This window comes from Sminthopsis crassicaudata, chromosome 1 (assembly GCF_048593235.1).
Source record: "Sminthopsis crassicaudata isolate SCR6 chromosome 1, ASM4859323v1, whole genome shotgun sequence".
NCBI lineage: Eukaryota > Metazoa > Chordata > Mammalia > Dasyuromorphia > Dasyuridae > Sminthopsis > Sminthopsis crassicaudata.
The window spans coordinates 351,198,487-351,224,947 of NC_133617.1; the positions used below are offsets into that span (position 1 = coordinate 351,198,487).

Consider the following 26,461-nt stretch of genomic DNA (forward strand, 5'->3'; position numbering starts at 1 on the left):
AGGTAAGAAGGTCCACTAGCATAAAATGTATTTTAGTTTAGTATGGAATTTCATAATGAAATCCCATACTTAACCTTCTCCCCATTCTAGACTTGACCTCTCTCTTAGATGAGTCTAGTTTAGTAAATCACCAAGCTTATTTATTAAGTATTTATTTAAGTACCAGAAAATATGTTAAATGCATGGGATACTAAGAAAGGTAAAAACAGTCTCTGCTCTCAATGAACACACATCCTAATGGGGGAGACAAGATAGGTACACACAAGATATATAAAAATTGTACAGAAGGTACTTTTAGTTGGGAAGGAATTAGCAACAGAGAAGATGCACTGAGAAAGGCTTCCTACAGATTTGAATTATTAGAAAAAGTCAGGGAAACTAACAAGCAAGGTGATGTGAGAAAGCATTATAGTCATGATGGAAGGGAAGTGCAAGCCACAGGGATGGGTGATGGAGAGCCACATGGAAAGAACATCAAGGAAGCCACTAGAGTTGGATTGGAGAGTGTGTGGAAAAGAAAAATGCATAAGAAAGATAGGAAGGGACCAAGGTATGATGAATTTAAATTCCAAGAGGAAATTATATTTGATCCTGGAAGACTTTATTGAGTGGAAGAGTGATATGGCCAGGAAAATCACTTTGGCAACTGACTGAAGAACAAGATGAAGTGAGGAGATAATTAAGGCAGGGAGACCAGTTAGAAAGCTATTGGAATCCTTAGAGAGAGAGGTGATAAGTGCATGAACTGGGATGGTAGCTGTATGAGTGGAGAGAAGGGACAGAAATGAGAGATATTGTGATGGTGGAAATAACAAGATTTGGCAATGGGTTGGAATGAGTGAAACAAACTACAAAGAGTAAGTCTTAATAGCTCAATGATCTTCAGGTAGATCACCAATGCTTCCATGTCTCCAAAGTGGAGTGCTAGGATTCATCCAGGTGCTTCAAGTGATCTGGCTATGTCTAACAATGCCTGTGGAACCGTGGAAGAATGCCCAAAATAGACTGATTACTTTGGTTACAATTGCCACTGGAATGAAAATGATGTCTTTATACCCTGATAGTGTTAAGTTTTGTTAAGATTCATTATCATAAGGACAATTATTTGATTCTTATAGTAATAGGGAATCACTGAAGTTTGTTGACTAGTAGGAAAGAGAGGATTGACATGATCGAAACTGTGATTTAGGAAAAACATTTTGGCAGCTGTGTGGAAAAAATGGATTGGAACATGGAGAGATTTGAAGCAGAGAGAGCCCCCCAAAATGATTTGGGTAATAAAGGAAAGTCTCTGAATCTTTTCTTGCTATTAAGGTGAGAGAAACAATGATTCAAGAGGTAAGATTTAGGCTCTCCTCCATCAGAGACCAACATGTGTCCATGAACATGGACTTTTATTCTGTCTCTGTGTTTTTTATGTTACTTTTAGACAAAATAGTATTTGAGATAGTTATGACTGTGAGCTTTGAAAGAGCACAATGTTGAGCTCCCAGAAGTCTTGAAACTGGAATCCATGGCAGCATTTGAGGTCCATGTTCAGCCCAGCATTGAGGCTGCAAGGTCTCCGTGTGGACCTGAGGTCCCCAGGCCAGTGATAGCTGAGATTATTAGCTGCCAGTGTTTAGAAACCTATTCCATTTTCCCAGGTAGAAGCTATGGAGAAAATGAATTGAATTTGAGCCCCACTCTCCTCAAGGACCAAGGTATTCTAGGTTAGTGTGTCCCCTAGGCATTGGGGAGAAATTCTGTAACTTCTGTGCTTGCTATATCTTGCATTAAATATCCTTTTGTAAAAGCTAATCACTGTCAGCTAATAACAGGAAGGGGAACACACTAGAATTGAGGGGCCTTAAATCAGAGACAGTAGAGAAAATCATCCCCTGCCCCATCAAGAAGATAGAGCTAGTCCCATGCAGAGAGAGACCTTTTTATAACAGACTTCTTTTCCCTCTCCAATCTTCTCCATACTCGATGCTCTATCTCCCAGCACTTTATGTTTTCACTGGCCAGCTCACATGTACTCTCTCATTTCAATCTCTAAGATCAAATGTCCCCTTCTTCATGAAATCTCTCTTATTCCTCTGCCCCAATTACACCTCCAGATGCTAGAGTTCTCCTTCCCAAGCTCCTTTGTATTCACCTTGCATAGTCTATACACACTTGTATGTCATCTACCCCATTAGAATGTTCCTTGAGGTCAAGGAATGTTTCCATTTTCTTTTTTATATCTTTTTTTTTTGTATTGTTAGCATAGTGCCTGGTATTTAATAAATGCTTGTTGATGGATTGATTGTCTTTTGACTGAACTAAATATATGAGGTTCAAAATTTCAACTGGCATGTTAGCTGACCAGTATGGTCCCCCCCCACTCCTCCTTCCCCAAATTCTCAGAAAAAATAAATCTATTAATGCTTAGACATGGGAATTCTAAAAATGTCCTTTTTGGGGTCAAACCAAATCTTGTTGATAGACAGAATACAGATGGGAATTGTAAGCAAGTGAGGAGACAAGGAAATTCAACTAACTAATGCCACACTCTTACCAATTAGCTGGACCTAATTGTCAGTAGCCCTCTTCCCCTTTTAAATATCCATGTGATACTCCTAAAAAGGTATTCTGAAGAAAAACTTGTATACTGAGAAAAATTCTCCTAGGGAGAAACTTAGCTGTTGAGAATGTAAGGAAATTCACAATGAGAAAAGACAAATATAGAATTTATTGTGGGAGGCTGGGGGAGAAGTTTTCAAAAAGCTTGAAACTAGTAAACATTTGCAAAGTCAACTCTATCATTAATAAAAATGGGAGAGTTTTAAAATTGTCTTTCTTTACCTGATGAAAGCCCAAGTAGTCCACAATCGTTGATGACGCATAAAATATCATGCCTTCTGCACTCACCACCAGAGCAAATCCATTAAGAGACTGGAAAAGAAGGATACATTTGAAATTACTTTAAACATTAGAAGATATTACTGAATGAATCCTTATCTATTCAATTGTCAAATCTTAGTTTCTAACTTTACAAATACTTTCCTATACATCCTCTTCTGTGACTTCATTACTCACCTCCTTTTTTCATTTCCCATTTAAACTAAAAAGAAAAAAAGTAACAGCTTCCTAATTGATTTCCCTTTCTCTAATCTTATTTCACTTATTTCACTCGAATTTTATTCCATTCAGCTGTGAAAATGACTTTACTTAAAGTAGAAGTCTAATCAACAGACTTCAATGGCTCCCTATTATCTCCAGGATAAAACACAAAATACTTTCTTTAGTATTTAAGGCTCTTCATCAGTCGCTCCTTCTCTTCCCTGACATCCCCCTTATACCAACTGGTTTTTCATATTTAAATGTCTCTTTTGGTTTCTGTTTTTTATTTCTTTGTTTTCGGTTTCAGTCTTTCTCTGCTTTCCTTCCCTGGATCATTCTATGATCCAGCTATTTGTGGCTTACTTGTTATTTTTTAAACATGTCACTCCACTCATCACTTCAGTGCCTTTGTCCAGGCAATTCCCCCATGCCTGAAATGTACTCTTTATTCACCTCTATCCCTCTTAGTTACCATTACTTCGTTCAAGACTCAATTCAAATCAACTTTTCTCTCTGAGATATCCATCTTTTCTGGATATGCTTTATATGTCTCTAATTATCTTGATGTTGCTTCCCCCATTAGATTGTGAGCCCCTTAAAATCAGGAACCATATTTTTTGCCTTTAAAAAAAAAATCCCTAGCATTGAGCACAATGCCTGGAACTTAGTCAACACTTAATAAAGGTTGCTGAATGACTGAAATCCTTCAGAATATAAAATGGCATCCATTTGTCTTTATAGATACACATTTTTCAGCCATTTTTATTATAGTCATCAACATCATCCACAAAACATATTTCAATCCTCACCCATTAATAGGGAGCATGAGAATTGGGGTGGAGCTCCATTTGGCTAAAGCCATCTGGTTTTTTGCTAGTGAATGAAAATTATAAAAGACAACAGGCAATGAACTGAATTAAAATTTCACTTTCCCCTTTGTTGATTTTTCCTATTCATGTACTTTCTACTCTAGGGAATTGGGGGTGGGTGGAAATATAAATCATATTATTTGTGGGTTTTTAAAAATTAATTTGTTTATTTTAATACATAGTGCTTTATGAACCATGTTGGGAGAAAAAAATCAGAACAAAATAAAAACCATGGGAGAGAGAAAAAAAAAACAAAACAGAAAAAAGAAGTGAACATAGCATGTGTTGATTTATATTCAGTCTCTTTAGGTTTTTTTCTGGATGCAGATGGCATTTTCTGTCTAAAGTCTTTTGGGATTGGTTTGGATCACTGAACTACTGAGAAGAACCAAGTCTTTTATAATTGATCATAGCACATTCTTACTGTGATTGTGTACAATATTTTCCTGGTTCTGCTTGTTTTACTCAGCATCAGTTTGGGTAAATCTAGAAATGGTATTATTTGACAGAAATTTTTTTTTAAGTATAAACAGCAAATCTACTGGAACCACATTTCCCTCTTATACTTCAATAAATATCTGTTGATGTTCAGTTTTTTTCAGTTGTGTCCAACTCTTTGTGACTGTATGAGGTGTTTTTTTGGTTTTGTTTTTGTGTTTTTTGGCAGATACTGAAGTTGTTTGCCATTTCTTTTTCCAATGTTAGATTAAGGCAATGAAAAATTAATTGACTTGCCCAGGGTCACACAGCCATTAAATATCTGGGGCTGGCTTTGAGCTCATGAACATGAGTCTTTCTGATTCCAAGCCCCATGCTCTAACCATGAGCTACGTAGCTTCCCCCCAATAAATATAACTAATGATAAAACATAATCAAAAGATCAAAGGATATTTTATACACTATGCTTGTTTCAGTGCTTCTGGAGATTCTGATAAGTTTTATCATATCAATAAATAAATCTTCTCTGCTTTTCTTCTAAGGAACTCTGATACGATTCAACTATAAACACCACAACTTTTACAATATCCCTGTTAATTTTAGAAGAAAGCAACTTGGCTAAAGTGAAAATATGTTTTGCAAAACTTCTACATATAAAAGGTATCAAATTTCTTGTCTTCTTGATGGGTGGGGGATGTGGTAGAGGGAAGGAGAAAATGTGGAACTTAAAAATAAAATTGAAATTGCAAAAAAAAATTTAAAAGAAAAAAGGAATTAATCATCCACTTCATTTTATTTCTGAATAGCCTAAAGTATAAATGCATTTTCTGCTTTGGATCACAAGGAAAGTCAATAGTGAATTCAGTAAGTTAATGCTGAGTCCCAGAGAAAAGATGATGAAACACTCCTTCCATGGCTCAGCAGAGCTAATAATTGACCAATTGGGCTTAGCCTGGGACCTATTCTTGGTTAATGAGAGCCAGAGTGATTTGAATTTAAGGCATAGTCTTTAAGAAAAAAAATCCAGCAGCAAACCTCAGGATATCTTGGGAGATTTCAGCATTAAAAAATTGTATTTCTTTGGGCAGAACACCTGCAGGTAAGGTTATGATACTCTATGTGAACAGAAAGAATCAGGCTTACTTTCTGGGGAAGCACATGTAGTCTCTGAACACTTAAAGGAAAAGATGCTTGTGGCTGGAGACTCTCTTTCTGGGAACATTTCATTTACTACAGGCTTGCTCTTTGGGGAAGCACAGTAAGTGAAAAATATGGATATTTAATGAAATAGAGGCTTTTGAAACATTTCTGATAAAAAGACAATACCTGAGTAAAAAAATATGACTTTCAAATATAAGACTTCAAAGAAGCATCAAAAGGAAGTGAGGAAAAGTCAACAAAACTATATAAAACACAGAGGAAAAGATAATTGTGCTTGGAGACACTCTCTGAGAAAGAAGGGAAAGAAAAAGAAAGGAAGAAAAAAAGAAGCAGGAAGGAAGAAAAGAGATGTCAGTTCCATTTGGGTCCCCAACAGGGAAGCTCTATCACAGAGGTCGTTGTTCTCGAAGAGGATCATGACATCAGGGAGGTGATGCCATGACATGCAAGTGAGTTGGATTTAAGTGATGGAGGGCTGGGCAATAAATAAAAAGCTCACTTTCTCCTCCAGAGCCATCTAGGTAAAGTAGCCAGATATAGATGGGCACTAATTGAAATTCTAAGGATCTTCCCCTCCCAGATTGATTTTTCTTAACCAGGTAAAAGAAATCATTCTTTGCCTCATTTTTACCTACCCTTAATCATTGACCAGACCTTGCCTCAGTCAAACTGAGACCTGTTAAAGACCTTAGTTTGAAAAATACCAAAGTCTCCCACTGCATCCTATTCTATATCCAGTCATAATAATCTATATCTGGCCACAGGACCTACATGGTTTTGGAGGATAAAGTGAGGCAGGTAACCTTGCAAGCCTCCCCCCCCCACTTAAATCTAACTCCCTTGCATATCATGGCATCACTTGCTGATGTCATGGTCCCCTTCAAGAACAAAGGACAGGCAACAGAGCCTATCAATATCTCTACTTCAGTAGGCTTTGTTTAATTTCTTTCCTTTGTTTCAAGGAGGATTTGATGGGGACAAGAGGTGGATGAATGAAGGGAGAGAATAAGGATGATGTAAACTGGCAATTAAAAAAGATTAATAAGACCAGAGGAAGAAAAAAATGGATGCTATTTTGGAAAACTGGGTTCTACTCCTTTAGCCCATAGTGACCTCCAGTTTCTCCATAGCTGCTCTCTCTTGTAGCCATCTAGAATAGAAGGATATATCGTATCGAACCTTGAGAGTTTTCTTTGAAGAAACTATAATGTGTGTTTAATATTTTATGTGAATACCAAACTTACTGTTTAGAAAAGTGTTTGAATTTGGCTTCACTAAGATTATTCATTTTAAGGGACTTAGAGTTCAAATAATTAATAATAATAATAATATCTAATGTTATTATTATTAATTATTTGGACTCTAAGTCCCTTAAAATGAATAAGTGACTTACTATCACACAGTTAATGATCCAGCCCTTATTTGAACTCAAGTCTTCCTGATTTCAACACTCCAAATTTAATCTCTGAAGACTAGACTATGAAAGTTAGATAATGGTTATTTTCCCAATAGTGAAAAAACAGCTCTAAAGTTCATGTTTTTCCTAATTTCTAATTTAAAAATATATTCCTTCCCCCCACAAAAATAACTAAGTATAGAAAAGACATCATGAAAACAAGTTTTGGAGGCTAACCTTCTCACATTCAGACATAGCTAGCCCTGAACCTCAGAAGGATCTGAGTAGTCAAAGTCAAGCTTTGACCCAAAAAGAATCATGAAGAGTAGAACACAACTGAAAAATGCCTGAACATATTTACAGATCACTCCCATTTCATTAGAGATGACTTTTAACAAGGTAAGAGTCAAGTAAAAATATAAAATGAGCAACATCTCATAAGTACCACTTCCCTTCTATTTTAAAAAATGAACAAGATCTTTCTCTCTTTTCCATCCCTCATATCCCATTGGGGAGAAAAAAAAGGAAAAGAAAGATTATTTTGACAAAAATACATACTCAAACAAAACATATTTCTCCAATGGTTGTATACAAATAAATACATTCTCTTTCTGTCTCTCTGTATGTCTCTGTGTGTCTCTGTCTCTCTCTTTCTCTATGTGTGTCTCTGTCTCTCTCTATCTAAGTCTCTCTATATGTATGTAAGTATGTATATGTATGTATTCTGGTAGAGAAGAGATTTCAAAGAATTAAGGGTAGGGATATATATATAACCAAGGCTAGAAGGGTGGACTATACTACACAGTGGCCATATAGTGTAATATAAGAGGCTTCTCCTCAGGGGAAGAATAAAAAAAAGGAGATCAAAGCTAATTGATGTCACAGGATATGAAGCCATAGCCCACTAGATATATCTATGATCCCAAGGATAAAAATTCTTCAGGGTAAGTTGTCATTTACTGAATAATATCAGGTATACAAATTTTACATATCTTTGTATTTACATACATATATTTATGTGTGTATGTATATATACATATGTAAATATATACATTCCCCTCAGGGAAGTACTGTCCACTGTAAGATGCCATCCATCACCACTCTTATACACATATACACAAATATGTACACGTATACACATGTTTATGTGTATATGGTTTATTCCATACTCCAAATCTGTCACATCTCTGTAATGAATAGTATGTTTCATCATTGGTCCATTAGATCTTATAGCTTTCAAAGTTGTTTGTTTTTACAGTGTTGTGATTATGGAAATTGTTCTCCTGGTTCTGTTCATTCATTCATCTTCAGTTTACAAAAGTCCTTAAAACTGCTCATTTTTATAATACTGAGGTTCCAGTAAAAACTATTCTTCTGGCTCTTCACTGACGTGCGTCAGTTCTTTTGAGTATCTTATTAATGAAGTCCAGACTTACTAAACTTTTTCCATTTACCACTTCTTTTATCCTGAGAGATTTTTACATGATGGAGTAAATAGATATATAAAATATGTATTCTGATAAATTATAGGCTCATGACTCCTCTTAAATACACACATTCAGTTATGAGACCTCATATGAGACACAAACTATAGTTTAAGAAGCTCTTTAGTAGTCAATCTGGGCTAAGTGATGAATTTATGAAGAGAAACTAGGTATCAATTAATGCATTTTTAGCCATCTACTTATTTAGAGAATCAACTCTATTAGCCTTTTTTTGGTTGTTGCTGTACTGATCTTTCCAGTCTCAAGGTCATTCATTTTCTTTGGCAGAGAAAATAATCATGGAGCAGTTCTGCTCTAGATCTGTTGTCAATTGTCATCATTCCCATCATGGGGGCCAAGGATCTCTTCTTGTACTTGCCTTTTTTCCCAAATAAAGATAGCTTACCCTCACCTTTGTTGATTTTTAATTTTCTTCACTAGCATCAATTTAGTTTGAGCCTTGGGTCTAAACATTATTCTTCCACATAATTTGCCTTCAACTTTTGTAACCTACCTTTACTTTTATATTGGATACAGAAGTGTATCAAGTGTGATAGGGAAAACTAGGGAACCCTTGTAAGTATTATTTCTTTCAACTAAAGGAAAAGGGAAAACCATTGGTCATACAGTACTATGATGGCACCCTCTCTATGTATACCTATGTGTACATGGCTTTTAAAAAATTAAATTGGTTGATAACTTCTCCATCTATGTATTCAGATAATTACAATTTTCTCCTTCCCCTGGGATTATTTCCTTTGTTTCTTCAAAACTTCATTCTTAAGAGTTTTCTATTTTTCTTTCTTTCTTTCTTTTTTTTTCTCTGAGGCTGGGGTTAAGTGACTTGCCCAGGGTCACACAGCTAGGAAGTGTTAAGTGTCTGAGATCACATTTGAACTCGGGTCCTCCTGAATTCAGGGCTGGTGCTCTATCCACTGCACCACCTAGCTGCCCCAAGTTTTCTATTTTTCTTAGGCCAACTTCCCTTTAGGAATCATTGTTCATTGTGCCTAGAAGAGTATGCCCACATATTCTGTTGCATGAATTAACTTCTTCCTCCTTTTCCTCAGGGAAGTACTGGCCATCTTTCATAGCCTTCTCACTGCAGCTATATTTGGGAACCTACTTATACCTCCCCTAACTCTTTTGAAATCTACTCTACCAAAATCTAGTATGAATGGCATTCCATGTCCAGATTCTTCTCCTCCTCTCTTACAAATTTTCATTAAAGGACAGTCACTTTTCCTCAAATTCTAATAATTTCTTCTAAAATAATGAATTTTTCCTTATTGGAATCATATCCAGAATAGAAGTCCTCACTATTGGTTCCTTCAACTTTTGAGAGAAGAAATTATCATAACAGAACTAGTCTGTTCTGCTTTTAGAAGAGTAAGAACTCCTTTAGCTGTCTGGATTGAAGTCCTCCATCAAAATTACAGACCATGCCTCTGGGCTAAGTCTTTGGATCCATTTTTAGAACTCTTCATCAATTTCCTCTTTTTGTTCACATGATCTGGAATATATTCCAGTGATCAACTTATTTTTTATCCCAATCATTCGAATGCTCTTCATCATATTCTCTCTTGGTTCCTGGGTTTCCTCACATGAATATTTCTTCTTTATAATATTTCTTTTACTATTCCTTTTAACTTACTCTGTTTATTTTGAATAAGATATACCTATCCAAAATCACATTCTAATAATGGTCTTATTATATACCAAGCCTCAGTGACACATATAAGGTTAAATAAACCTCCTTGAACCACTACCTCTAGTTCATGTTATTTACTTTATCATTTATTTAGTCTGTGGTTTTTAGTAGAGTAAGAAATCCTATAGCTGTTTGGATAACTGAAATCTTCCATCAAAATTTCAGGCCATGTCTCTGGGCTACACCTTTGGATTCATTTCTAGAACTCTTCAATTTCCTCTTACTAGATCACTTTTCCTCTGATGACCCCAATAGATCTACTTTATCATTCCCTACAATACCAGCAGAAGTTTTGTCACCCCAACCCCCAGATCCCTCTTCTTCAGTAAAGACCTCAGTTGTATTTTTTTAAGGTGCAGGCTTTTAGTGGAACTTCCCTTTTTTCTCTGTGTGACATTCTTTCACTCTCTAATGGTGCAGATGCAGGATTTCCTCAACCATTTCAGATCCACTTTCCCTTCCATTAAATTGTGATCCTACTTCTTTCTGATGTTGTTTTAGGAATGTTTCCTTGTCCCTGATCACCTGAGATATGGAGAGGTCTTCCTCAAGCTCTTTCACCTTCTTTTCTAGGAGGAAAACCAGCCTACACTTTGAACATAGATAGCAGTTATTTGATTATGGCAAAATACATAAAATTACCCATTCCAAACAAGTCACTGAAAATCTTTTTCTGCTTTTCTTACTGATTGAAATTCGCACTCTTGTCTTTCAAATTGCTTGTGAGTGTTTATAATTTATTTATTTCCTAAATATCTCTTAAAATCCTCACACTCCTTTATCACCTCAATAATTTTCTAGCCACAGAGCATTTCTGTTTTTATCTCTGAACAAACCAACAGTCATATAAGTCCCTTTTCTCTCATTAATACCTAATTTTGTTCTACTAATTGTTTTAACTTTACCAATTCAACTTAGAACAAACATGAATTTGGACTTACATAAAAAAGCAGCTCATTAGAGTATCTTGAAGTACTAACATGAACCACAGCTATTTGTAAATCTGAATTCTTAAACAGTACAGGGAAAATTCCATCTGGTCCCACTGCGTTAAATTTTTTATGAGTAGTAACTGGAAAATCCAGTGTACTTGCCTGGGTTTCTTCCAAGTAGGGCTGTTGAAGAGTTTGTAAATATATTTGAATCTTCCCCCAGGAGGCTTTATTCTCAGAGGTATAAAGTTTCTTGGAAAAAAATTCTATGAAACATTTGGGGGTTGTTTATTTGTTTGTATCATTAACAAAAGTCCAAATTTCTATGTTATGATAGTTCAAAAGACAGTCAACAAAAATGGAAAATCTAACCTAGTGTTTGGAACAATTTTGAGAATACCATTATTTGTAAAATTGCCTTAAAAGAAGAGGGATAACATCTTCCCTATATCTTTCAAGTCTTTCCCAAACAGTCTAGATGAAACAACTGATTAAAAAAAAGAAGGCACCTTACTGTTGCTTAGAGATAAATAATTTGGCATATATCCCATTTCTGTTTCTATAAAATACATTAAATTATTTTATTAGATAATTTGGGTTTTTTTAAGTTCTCTTCTGATAGTTCAAAAAAATGAAGCATATCTTTAATTTCTAGAATTGTACTTCCATGTACACTAAGATCTACTAAGGACAGAAATGTCACAGCCATTAAGTTTACTTCAGTAGCATATATATAGAGAGGTATTGAATAATACCCTTTTTCCAACAGCTATATTGCTTATATATCAATTCTTGCCCTGGATTTAAAAAAGAGGGAACAAGGAAATTTAAAACTGAGAAAGATATGAAAAATTCTAAAATGAAGTAACCATATAAGGCAATAATTTTTATATCCCCCCCAAAAATTACAAAAATGTCCCACAGTTCTTGCATGAGTTTAGTTACCTATTCTCTTTGTTTCAGTATATCATGGTAAATAGAGATCTGGTCTCAGAACCTGAGTTCAAATGCATATTATATATGTGAATCTAAGTCATTTCATTCTCAATAAAAAAGGCAACTCTCAAAGATTGCAAGTGACAGTCTAAATTGGTTGGAGGAGTTTACTCACCTGCAAGTGCTTTCCACCAATAAAATCACAGGTCCAATGACCATTCCCTATTTTCCAGGGACATACCCCTCAAATGTTTATTACATATGAAATTCTGTCTTAAGCCCTAAAGATTCAGGGTCCAAGACAGCTGTGTTTAGGAGAATTTTGAATCTCAAAATATAGCAATGATGAGAACTGGTGCCAATATAACAAGGAAGTGCTAGGGACATCAAAGAAAGAGAAACTTAACCTACTCAATGATAAAGAACCACAAGAGGGACTTCATGCCATAATTCGGACAACAGCACTTTTTAGCTTCAGCATAGTCCACATTATTGCATTTGGTTACCAATTTCCCACCTGTAGCCAAGAGCAAGAGCACAGGCTAGGATCTGACAAAGATTTTTAAAGATCAAGGAATAGAATCTGGCTATTTCTGCGCAATGTCAAAAAAAAAAAAAAAAAAAAAAACAGTTGAAAAAGGAAGAATTTATTCATGTTTATTTTGTATGCATTAAAGTTCCAAAAAAGTTTGATTAAAGCAATTTTAAGAATAAAAATAATTAGAGGGAGTTTTGTTTGTTCTGTAGATTCAACTTCATCTAAAGGTCCTATATCTATAATAGCATCAGAGAAGATACAGGAAAAGTCTACTTTGGATACTGGAATAAGGAAAAATAAATCATGTCTTTATCCTATTCCCATCCCTTAGGAAACTCCTAGAGCTCCTGTCTGGCCCTTATGGAGGTGAATAAATGTGAACCATGGTACAGTGAAAAAAATACTAAACTGCCCATCCTTGGACCTGACTCTATCACTCCCTACTTGTGTCATAAAGGCCATTTTGTTTAATATTTCTGGGCTTCAGTTTTCCTCATCTATAAAATGAACTGGATAAATTTAGCTAAATCTTATTTAGCTTCTAATTCTGAATTTATGGTCCAATATAAAGATCCCTAGGAAGTATAAAGAAGAAAAGGACAAGGCAGGGACTTTTAAACATCCTCTCAAACATTTCTAAATCTCCTTAGTCAACCCATTCCCATGATTTCCTCTGTAGTTGCAATATGTCAGTGATGGTGACAGCTATCCCCACATGAACCCTCTGCCCAGCTCTTGGAGTTAGATGGAGGGGGCTCATAGCTCCTTTGGCTTTTTGTCTTCTAGCTTTGTGGCTGTGGACTTTCCCAAATGGATGGGCTTACTGCACTATAATAACATTCTACCAACAATAGTTCAAAGACCAAAGAAATTTTCAAGGCTTGAGTACATAAAACCTCTTCTTAAAAAAAGATTTTGTGAGATTAGTCACAACTAAAAACAACCTTAATTTTAACTCATACGACTGAAATGAAGGGGAAAAAAGGCTATAAAATGCCATTTGGCAAGTCATATGGATTCAATGACAGATAGAGTTGCTGATCCAGAATAATCTCAGCAAATGCTTTGAAACATGTGGGACCATCCTTTAAATATGCATCATGAACATTTGTTTGTTTTCTTTCCTTTAAAAAAAAATCCTACATGATTTTCTTACATCGTACATGGAAAATGAAATCACTTTTCCAAGTGGGGAAAAAAAGTTTGGCCTCAAGCTTAGGACTGAATGTTTATTTATTTAAAAAAAAACATCTATATTCAATTACAGAATGTCACGACAAGTTGCACCTGCCATTTAAACTAGTACAATCCATTTATCAGTTCAAAGCAAGTATAGCAGTGCCCCAGTGCCCAGCTTGACTTTGAGATAAGAATTATCAGTTTTGCCCATTCCTAGGCACTTGTAATTAATAAGTGGGTTCTCTGGAGCAATTAAAGGCAAACATTTTGAGGAAGATAGGACTTCCTTTGGTAAAACACTTTAAAGATAAAGGCAAGAGCGTTTAAATATCTGAGTTTTTCTAGTCCCATAGCAGAAAATTAGCCAGTAAGTACTTCAAAGATATTTTTGTCAAGGTCATGGCATAGAAAAAAAAGAGGAAAAAGGAACAATTCTAAACAACCTCTCTCTTATTGCTCTTCCTTGAAATAAAGGAAAATTCACTCACATTTTGGTCCCTTGAGAGCTCATTGCCATAGTTACCAAAATACAACAGCCAAGGCCTGCAGCCATGCCTTGCTGTGAACAGCTTTTTCAGTCACGCAAGCCGGGCACTAATTTTCCAGGGTCAGTTGGCTTTCATATTATCTGGAAATGCTTCACTTAACAGTGAGCTGCTTGTGTGTGTGTGTGTGTGTGTGTGTGTGTGTGTGTGTGTGTGTGTGTGTTTTGCATGCAGGGTGTGGTGTATGTATTCTAGTGATTTGAATAATTAGCTGTTTATGGATTCTGCAAATAGTAAACTCATCCTTGAGTTTCTTCCATGAGACCATCTACTTAGAAAGAACACTGGAATAATGTAGTTGGCCATTTCTCACAACAGTCAAAGAGATGAAAGAGCTCATAACTTGTACCTCCATCCCTAGGCAGGATGCAGAAAAGTCATCTGAGAAAGGTGTGAAAACAATACTGTTTGGGAGGGACTGTCTGAGAAGTTTCAACTCCCCCCCCCCTTTTTTTTTTTTTTTTTTTTTTGTTAAACTGTTCCAAATCCTTCTGGTCAGTTCTTAATGACTAAGCCCCTCATCCTATAATTTAAATCTGCTTTTTTTGTTGTTCTGGTTTTGGGGAAAAGAAGGCCAGCAGACTACCATATGATTCAATTAAATAAACATTCATTAAACACCTGTTGTAAGGCACTGTCTACAAACAAAACAAAGACAAAAAACAGCCAATATTTTAACATCACCTAATACATACTGCCACCATGTATACTCTCTAAGAGTTTTGGGCTGGGGTCAGTGGAACAATACATGCAAAAAAAGTAAAATGATCTGAGGGAGGAGAGAGTCCTGGGAAGGGCTAGGGAAGTTTTCAAGGGAAAAAACAAGGGGGAAAACATCTGAACTAAAGCTTTGAAGACAGATGTAAATTCTAAAAGGTAGAGAGAAAGAGTGCTAAAAGGTAGCAAGTCTATGCAAATGTACCTGAAGCAAGCAGTATTGGATGAAATATCAAAGGAATACTTAGTAGGCCAGTTAAGGTAATACGTTGAATTTAAAATAAAAGGGAGTAATATGAAATAAGGGCACCTAGACAGCTCCACAGTGCAGAGTGCCCAGTCTGGAATCAGAAGAACTCCTCTTCCCAAGTTCAAATTCAGCCTCAGACAGTTACTTGCTATGGGATCCTGAATAAGTCACTTAACCCTGTTTGCCACAGTTTCCTCAATGAGCTAAGGAAGGAAATGGAACCATTCCAGTATCATTACCAAGAAAGCCTAAAATGGGATGATGAAGACTCTGACATGACAGAAATAATTAAACAACAGGAAATTAAAGCTATTATTATTTCCCATTTTGCCATGGAGGAAGCTGAAGAAGACTGAGATTAAATGATTTGCTTCTAAGTATCTGAATCCAGCTCTGAACTCCAGTTTCCACTGTGGGACTGACTACAGTCAATGTCTGCAAAGCACTATACACATATCATCACATTTTATGACTCTGAAGTTACAAAACTTGGTGACTGAATGGGAAGTGGTACCCTCAACAGGTTTGAGAGACCAGTGGGTTTACAGGCGAAGAAAATCATTTCTACTTTGGGTATGATAAATTTGAACTAGATATGGGGTATCCAAAAGGAGAGGCATTGCAAGTTGCAGAGATGCAAGTTGTAGTTTCACCCAGAGGTTAGATAAATACTTTTTAGGAAGTTAATTAAATCACTTCTCAAGATAGACCTATTTTCTCTATTTAAATGACTATGGAAATTTATAGAAAATTTATCTATTCTTCAATTCTTCTGAACTAAAAAAAATTTTTGTCTTTATGTTCAATCTTTATATTTTATTTTCAATAAGTATTTCTTATATCCCTACCCTTTATGGAACACTGCATTAGTGATGGGGTACAGCTTCTAGGGGAAACATAGCAGTGAGGAGGTCCCCTGACCTTAGAGTGCTTCTATTCTAACAATCTAGAATCATTGATTCTAAAGTCTTCTAGCTTTAGAATCTGTGATGCTGAGGTCCCCCAGCCTTAGAGTGCTATTGTTCTAAGAATTTGTCTGTCCATGATTCTAAAGTCTTCTGGCCTTAGAATAGTCCTACAAACATTACTGACTGTCAGACAGATAATATGTTGGTCAGTGATAACCAAGTTCCTAAGACAATAGTGAATAGACCACCTCTCAAACCTACCTGTAAGCCATAAAATTAGCAAATTAGCATGAAGCTCTGGTCTAACATTGTCCTATAAATCTATCTTGTTTCTCTAGGTTCCTTGCTAAATCCTTTTGAAACTTAGCCCATTCCAATTGACATTATAATTACAATAAATTTTACCCCTTGACTAGGAGATGGGTTCAAGCCTGCAAATTCTTTTGAGACACCTTGTAACACGGGTCTGTGACCCCCAACCATTGAGTCTGGACCCCAACACTAGTATCAATAGCATTCCAGAATTTTAAAAAATAAAATCAATATTTTCCACAATCTCATGTGCTAAAATTGTCTTTTGTAACCTCTTCTGTTTTTTTTTATATCACTTCTCAGTTGTGATGATCAGAATCAGGCAAAGTCTCTGAGAAGTGTTGAGTATCTATTTCTTACTTCCTGGATTATCCTGCCATTTCCAAAATGTATAAACAGCATTTAAATCAGATGATGAACAAAATGTATTGCAAGAAACCAACTTTTCAATATAAGAATAAATATGCTATTTAATATGAAATAATCCAAATATTTCCTAACGGCATCCAAGAATTTTATTTTTTTTGTTATACATGTATATTAAATTTTAATACACATTTATTAATTATATTGGGAGAGGAAAATCAGAACAATAGAAAAAAACATGAGAGGAAAAGAAAAAAGAAAAAAAGAATGAGCATAGCATGTATTGATTTACATTCAATCTCCATAGTTCTCTTTCTGGTTTCAGAAGGTGGTTTCTATCCAAAGTTTATTGGGATTGCCTCTCCAAGACTATTCTTGACCAAGAAAGAACCTATTCTCAGAATACAAATATTTTGTTGATTGTCAGGACTGGAATAGAGCTCAGGAATAGAACAAGAATGCCTGTTCTACTATGCTTGATGAATTGTTCTCCAATTACTCCTTGAGGACCTTTTGGGAGGGAAAATCCATGTCTCTGAAAGGATAGGCAGTTTTTTTCTTACAATTATTCTTTTTTGGAACTTTGTCATTTGCTCCTAGTTTTGCCCTTAACACAAGACAATTTTTCAAACTGTTGTTCAGTCACTTTAATCAACTTTTCATGATTCCATTTGGGGTTTTCTTGGCAAAGACTGCCATTTCCTTCTCCAATTCATTTTATTGATGAAGAACTGGGAGGGAAACCTCAGATTAACTGACTTTTCCAGAGACATACATCTAGTAAATATGTGAGGTAGAAACTGAACTCATGAAGATGGGTCTTCCTGAATCCAAGCTCAGCCCTCCATTCACTGTACCACCCAGCTACCCATACTTGAAGACAATTATCATGTCTCCCCAAAACTTTCTCTTCTCTAGACTAATGAAATCCAGTTCCTTTAACTGATTTTCATATATAATTATCATGAGACTTATTATCCCAGTTTTCCTTCTTTTGATGTTTTCCAACTTGTCAGCATCCTTCCCAAAATGTGGTCTCTGGATCTAAACTAAACATAAGAACTCAAAACATGGTCTGATTAAGATAAAGTACAGCAACTCTCTCACATCCCTTGCCCTGTTCTCTAAACCTTTGTGATAGAGCCCAAGATCACATTAGTTATTTTGGCAATATCTAATTCTAGTTTATCTTTTTCAGGCACCTAATCTTGTTTTTTGTTTGTTTGTTTTTTTTTAAAATCCAAGTGTAAGACTGCATATGTATTTAGTTCCTTATCAAATTATATCTGAATAAACTTATGCTTGAGTTAGGGTAACTTTATGCTTTCGAATTCAGTTTTTACATATTTCAGATCATTAATCTCATAGTCTCCCTCATTGCACTCTCTAAAATTCCCATGGACCACTCCTCTTAAGGCATGACTGTATATCTCCAATAACTTCCTCACTAGGCATCTATAAAAATATAGTAATCTAACTTATTTTAATATCTTCCACCTTACTTTTATCTTCTCTGAATCAGCAGAGGATGACTTCAAAGACTTTTTTGAAAAGAGAGAAGCCAAGAGTGTTTCCTAACATATTAGAGTTGGTATGATAGGACCTTAAAAATCTTAAATTTAGGAGCAGCTAGTTGGGGTAGTGGATAGAGCACCAGCCCTGAAGTCAGGAGGACCTGAGTTCAAATTTGGGCTCAGACACTTAATACTAATACCTCTTAGCTGTGTGACCCTGGGCATTTAACCTCAGTTGAATCAGAAAAAAAAAAAATCTTAAGTTTATAGTCATTGGGCTGTGCTTCCTCATCGTCAACTTAACAAATTTGATGATTGTTGAATTGAATGGTTAAGTCTTTCTTCCTGATACAACTCATCTACAACTTCAAAGATTAATTCACATCATGAAATTTTTGAGGGATGGATCTAAAAAATGCTATATTTTAATTTTTGCTCATATAAAAAACTAATGACACAATTTGTAATCAGTGTATATGAAGCTAAACTTAATGATTTTGCATTAAAAATTAAGTAGAGCAAACTTCTGAGAATAGTTTAAGTAATATTTTAAAAATATCTCACAGGCCTTTTTCTGCTTAAAGGTTTAGATCAAGTATCACCTCCTCCATGAAGTCTTCTGTGATTTTCCAGCTCCAGCCCCAAATGCAAATGATATCTCTCATTTAATAGCAAGGAACTTTGTACTCATATTATTCATTCAGGATGTTTCAATTTGTATTATTTTTATGCATGATTTTTTAATCATATCTTGAGATATAGAACAATATTTTATTTATCTTTGTATCTTCCCCAAAGACTAATACATTAAGTTGCACAATTAGTGCTTAAGAAAGGTTTGTTGAAAAAAATGTTGAGTAGTAGTCAACTTTGGAATTATCCTCACTAATGATGGGAAACCGAATCAGTGTGAAGGACCAATCAAGCTGGAGGAAGAGGAGTAAGTGCATGTCCTGAAGCCAACTGGGTGAAAGGAGTCAAAGGGAACTTTAGCAGTAGTGATTGTTGGGCTCTATGGATCAGACTCAAGTTCTTCCAGATGGATCTGGGCCATGGCTTCAATCCCTAGAGCAAGTTTTCCTGCCTAACAAAAGTAAAGTCACATCCCCAACCAGTCAGGTGGCATAAGAGGGAAGGGGGTGGGGTGTATAAAGAGACAGCAGGAAAGGGAGCTCAAAATGTGCAAATAATCTACAATGCAGAAAATAGCTACGTGGCTAATTGGGAGTTGACTATATTTCTTTACTAGCAAATCAGCTACAGTAATTCTGCATCCGTGCACAATCTTGTGTGGCAATCAATTTCCTTTCTCTTAAAACTTTTGAATAAAAACCACATCAAAAAGAGCTTCAGAACAATAGCTTTAATGCTAAGAACAAAAGGCAATAAAATTGGGGATATCTCCTCATAGAAAGGTCACAGGAGCCTGGAAAGACCAAATGAATAGATTACAATCTGACTCTGTTGGGACTTAGGAGGGAATTCTGAAGAATCCAACCTGGAAACAGACACAAAGCATGACTAAGTGCCAAAAACACCAGAGCTGAACTGAAAGCAATGGGTTCCTTGGGTGAAGGGTACCAGGTTCCTGACTTTTGATAACACTTGGAAATATCACAGACCCTAAACTAAACCCCAGTGACCTGCCCCTACCTGATTCTCCACGACTCAGATCCTCTCTGCTTTTTTACTGTCAAAATTCTTAAATGAGTGGTTTAGACTTGCTACCTCCATTTTGTCATCAAGCAATCTGCCCTTAACCCCTGAAATCGGGTTTCTGTCCCTTTTGACTAAAATCGCTCTCTCCAATGTCACCAGAGTGATTCCAATTCTCCAAATTTGAAAGCCTTAATTTTTTTTTGCTCCTTGAGTTAGTTGGGACATTTAGCCACTCTTCCCATCTGAATGTTCCATCAGGCTTCCATAAAACTACACTGTCTTGAAGCTTCATCACTGGATGCTGCTGTTTCTTTTCCATCTCTTTATCTGCTCTTTGTTCTTTCTTGTTGCCTCTATGGTGACTGATCCCTCCCAACATTCAATTCTCATCTCATCTTCCTTTAAGGAAGTGTTTATTAAAGCAGCTATTACAGGGGATATTCTGGGGAAAGGGAACCAGCTGAACCTGTGATTTCAGTGAAATACAGAACACATCTGAGGAGAGTCCCTCAACAAATGCATGTCCACCTCTTCTTTGCCATTATAATCTGATAGCTGCCAGAGCTTTCAGATGTTTAAATTATTTACCCAGATTACACAGATGACCCCCTACATACACACACACACACACACACACACACACACACACCTCAAAGATGAAATCTGAACCTTCATTTTCCTAGCTCCAAGGAACATTCTCTATGTTCTCCTCCATGACATCTAATCTTAGGATACACAGACAAAAACAAAATAAACTATATCCTCAGAGAGTTTACATTCCATTGAGAGAAAATACATGTACGTAAAAAAATTATATACAAGGTAATTTGGGGAGAAGAGTACATTAGCAACAAGAGCAATCAGGATTTTTTTCCTTAGAAAAATCACCTAGTTTCCCAGCTTCCACTATCATTGTAACCTCATGCTACTTAGATAATTCTACCTTAAGTGTACATTTCCAAAACTGAACTCACCATTTCCTCCTGAAAATTGAATCTTTGTCTTCTTTCCTGCTTCTTTCAACAGTAAAACCAAAAAACAAAACCTTGGAATCATTTTTGACTACTTCTCCACTTGCAATTCCAGTCAACTGTCAAATTTAATTAATTCTTGAGGATCTTCAAATTTACCATAATTATTTATCTTGGCTGGTATTTTCTTTGATTTACACAAGTCTATAGTTTGGACTTTACTACAGTAGCTCTTATCCCTGCTCTTATTCATCTTGCACACTGTTACCAGATAAATTTTCCTAAAAAACTAATTCATCATGTTACTCCAAGACCTGAAAAGCTACAATTGTTCTGTACTAAGCTGTCTGATGTGGAATTCAGAAAATCTATCATTCACCCTCAATTTATCTTTTGAATTTATCTCTGATCAGCCCCCCAACACAAAACCTTTACTCCAACCTTTCCAGTCTCTTCCTATCCTATGAAAATATGATTCCTTTTTTTCCCCGCTGTCCTTTTACTCATGTAATAATGTTTGTATGGAAAATTTCCCTCTTCCTATCCTATTATCCAATCTATATATCTCTCAGACCCAGTTCAAATCCCATCTCCTTATGATGTTTTTCTAAACCATTCTACTGCAAAGTAATCCTAACTGTTCGTCTTCATGTTTACTACATCAAACAGTGGTACCACCTCTTCACACTCAGTCACATACGGTTTTTTGTATTATTGTTGTTTAAGACCCAATCTATGACTTTATGGATCTAAAAAATTCCACATGAAAAAATTCTCTTTGATTCTGGCCAGTTCCAATGGTCTTGTGATGAAGAGAGCCATCTGCACCCAGAGAAAGAGCTGTGGGGACTGAGTGTGGATCATATCATATCTTCACTCTTTTTGTTGTTATTTGCTTGCATTTTGTTTTCTTTCTCATTTTTTTCCCCTTTTTGATCTGATTTTTCTTGTGCAGCAAGATAATTGTGGAAATATGTATAGAAGAATTGCACATGTTTAACATATATTGGATTATTTATTGTCATGGGGAGGGAGTAGGGGAAAAGAGGGAAAAATAATTTGGAACACAAGGTTTTACAAAGATGAATGTTGAAAATTATCTATGCATATGTTTTGAAAATAAAAATCTTTAGTAATTTAAAAAATTCTCTTTACCAATTCATTAATCAATCAGCTAGCATTTAATAATTGCTTGCTATATGGCAATCACAGTGCTGGGCCCTGATTATACAAAGACAAAACTAAAACTTTCAAAGGATCTATATTTCAGTGAGGAAACTTCTACTATTACTACCATTACTTACATCAATACTACTACTATTCCACCTACTACTATTATTACTACCATTACTACTACTATTACTGCTACTACTATTATTATTACTAGTTGTAGTATTCCAACTACTATTACTGCTATTGCTGCTACTACTGTTACTACCGTTACTTACATTACTACTACAACTACTACCATTATTACTATTACTGCTACTACTATTATTAGCATTGCTACTATTACTATTAATACTAATTCTACTGCTATTACCGCTACTACTCCCATTACTTCTATTACTACTACAACTACTATTACTATTACTACCAGTAGTACTACCATTACTATTACTACTACTACAATTACTATTACTACTACTACTACTACTACTACAATTACTACTACTACTGTTACAACTACTACTATTGTTATTACTACTACTATTACTCCTACTCCTACCACTACTCCTATACTACTAAACTATTACTACTGCTACTAATATAACTACTACAACAACTACTACTACTGTTACTAGTGTAATTACTACTACAATAACTAGTACTACTATTAGTACTACAACTACTGCTGTTATTACCACTATCTCTACTACTGTTACTACAACAACTACTATTACTATTACAACTACATTACTGTTACTAGTAGTGCTACTACTACAACTACTATTACTACTATTACTACTACTACTATTATTACTACTACAGCTATTATTACTACCAGTACAACTACTATTACTACTACTACAACTACTGCAACAACTACTATTATTACTACTACTACTACTATTACTACTATAACTACTGCTGTTATTATCACTATCACTACTACTGTTACTACAACTGCTACAACTACTATTACTACTACAACTACTGCTGTTATTACCACTACCACTACTACTGTTATTACAACAACTACCACAACAACTATTACTACTACAACTATATTACTAGTACTAGTACAGCTACTACTACAACTACTATTACTACTACTACAATTACTGCTACAACTACTATTACTACTACTACTATAACTATAATTACTACTACTACTACAACTACAATTACTACTACTGCTACACAATTACTACTACTACTATAACTACTATTACTACTACTACAATTACTGCTACAACTACTACTACTACAACTACTTTTGCTGCTACAACTACTATTACTACTACTACTACAACTACTACTACTACTACTACTACACCTACGATTACTACTACTATACAACTACTACTACAACTACTATTACTACTACTGCTACAACAACTACTATTACTACAACTACTACTACTATTACTACTACTACTATTGCCACTACTACTATAACTACTACTACTATTATTACTACTATTACTATTACTACTTCTGCTGCAACTACTATTACTACAACAACTACTGCTACTATTATTATTACTACTACAACTACTATTACTACTACTACTACTATTGCTACTACTACTACTATTGCTACTATTACAACTACTATTACCATTACTACTACAACTACTATTACTACTATTACTATTGCTACTGCTACAACTACTATTACTACAACTACTACTACTATTATTACTACTACTACTATTGCTACTACTACTACTACTACTATTATTACTACTACTACATATAATATCTACTATGCACAGAGTGCTAATACAAGCATTTTCTTATTTGATTCTCACAACTCTGGGAATTAGATGCTAATATATGCCCATTTTACAGATGAGGAAGCTAAGGCAAACAATTTGGGTTCCCAGGGTCACAAAGCTAGTGACTGTCTGAAATCATGTTTTAATTCCTAAAGACTCCATTCACCTAGTTTTGTGTACGTACATATGCACACATATACACATCAGTGTCTGGTTATGTATGTATGCACACATGTGAGTGCACATGTATGCTCACAGATGTACAATGCAGATGTATACATGCTTATATATATATATATATATATATATATATATATATATATATATATATATATATATACACATATGTGCACAGCACAGACACCAGGGAGGGAGGGAAGCTATCAGGCAAGGCTATGTGGAGAAGAGGGACCTTTGTCAAGTGCAGCATGTGGGGAAGTGAGAAAAGTTTGGTTTTATCATACCTAAGGCACAGGAACAGGAGAAATGTGCAATGAGGAAGGAAGAAAAGCATATGCATCCCTTTCTTTTTTCACATTGTTTAAATGTCCATGCTCATCTCAACTGGATTGTAAGTTTCAAGACAAAGACTGTATCTTATATTTAATTTGTATCACCTGGTGTGAAACACAGTGACTATACACAAATTAAACAAGCAGACACGAGTGCTACCTAAGGCCTCTGGATTTTCCCTGATAACAGCTACATATTATCCATTAAGATGATATATGTAAAACGCTTTCCCAACATTAAAGCACAAGATCAATGTTAGCTAGTATTGTCTTATTACTCTCTCAAATTAGTGATTTTAGTCCCCACACAGAGTACCCAACTACTACTGCATACTGATTTTCTGTGGATCTCTCAACTGAAAGGTGTGTTACTTGTTTGATTAATCCTTGAGTTCCTGAGAACCTTCTTCATATCCTTTTTTTTTTCTTTTAGGGCAAAGGAAGCAATTAGGGTTAAGTGACGTGTTGAGGGTCACCCAGCTATTAAATGTCTCCAGAGCTAGGGCTCTATCAGGGGCCACCTAGCTGCCTTCATATTCTTTTTAAGAATAGTTTTAGACAAAGTGAGATGGAAAAACAAATTCACCAATAAAAACTCATCAGGAACCAACTGGGAAAGAAACAATTGATCCTGAATCTATGCAAACTGGCACATTTTTTCCTGCTCTTTAATAAACAATCATATGGAAGGAAATTCAAAGCAATTAGTGGGATTTATTCTGAAGTTCATTTTTTACTTCCATTCCCTGCCTTCTAAAGCCTGTTCCATATGGGGAACGCTTTCCTTAATGCTCCTAACACTGTCAGGGTTACCCTATGCCTCCTTAAAATAGAAGACAAGCAATAAGATGCTTTCATTGACCTCCCTTAAAAAAACAACCAAAGATTGAGAAGGTCATAGCCTATTTCCAGTCCAAATTATTGGGGCATTTTAAATATTTCAGAATTTCTCAGGAATTTTCAATGGGGCTTCCAGTAATTTTGCTGAAATAATAATATTGATTTTTTTAAAAAGCAACCCACCAGCCCAACTTGATGTTTATTGAGTGTCCACATGGCAGTTGGTATTTAACAGAGCATATAAGGCATGATCCAAAATTTGTTTATATAACACCCCAAAGCATGGAGTCTCTGGACGGCCAACAAAAGTCATAATTAGAACAAGGCAACCCTGAATAATCATTTCCTGGTGTGGAGACTATTGCTCACAAATAGAATCACAATGACCATCATTTCTGTTTGCACAATCTTAAACCTGGAAATGGTGAGTGTTTCATCTGGGAAGATTTTTCATATTTGCCCAATTATATCAACTCCTTTACTTGGACAGCAAACATCTCTTTGTTTGTCATACTTTATGGCATTCAGAGCTTAGTTCAGCCACCTCATTTTAGAAATGAGGCAAATCAAGGCTCAGCCAAGGCCATGTAGGATTTGAACTTAGGTCCTATGATTCAAGCTGGCATGCTCTTTAGCTTCTAATTAGACCCTACACCTCCAGGACTGTGCTAGGTGTGAAGGAATAGGCACTTTGGCTGACCATTAAAGTTCAGAAGATGAAAGGTCTAAAAAGTAGAAGTGAATCAAAGGTACAGGACTGATGAATAAAAGGCTAAGCAAAGACATAGAGATAAGAAATAGACACAATTACATTCATTATGTGCTGTTTTTGTTTGTCCTTGCATAGGACTGTGCTAGGTCACCCGCCTCACTTTCCCCTCCAGAGCCATCTGTGTAAGCACTATGCTAAAAGTGGGGGTCACAAATAGAAAAAGACAGGTAGTTCCTGCTTTCAAGGAACTCATACTCTACTTGAGGAAAATGTTACATAAAAGAAAAGTCAACTATGAGGAAGATAGAAAGACCTAAGACTATAAAATAGAGGTGGATGGCAAGAGTCAGGAGTCCTCAGGTTATATCTGTGTGTTAGAGAACTGTACTTGGAGTCTAGAGGCATAAATGTAGTCACTCTTCCCTCCCTTTCTTGCTCCTTCCTTAAATGATGCTTCTGGTTGGTTGCTAATGTTTTAA

The 26,461-nt window shown here is 35.6% G+C and overlaps 1 protein-coding gene across 1 annotated transcript in view; it reads right to left on the reverse strand.

Moving 5' to 3' along the window:
* AHRR (aryl hydrocarbon receptor repressor) overlaps positions 1 to 26,461 on the reverse strand; it is a 263,772-nt gene that overhangs the window by 61,391 nt on the left and 175,920 nt on the right. Inside the window, exon 5 of the mRNA XM_074279204.1 lies at positions 2,830 to 2,919. Within this exon, the coding sequence (XP_074135305.1) occupies positions 2,830 to 2,919 (90 nt within the window). The remainder of the gene's footprint in view (positions 1 to 2,829; positions 2,920 to 26,461) is intronic.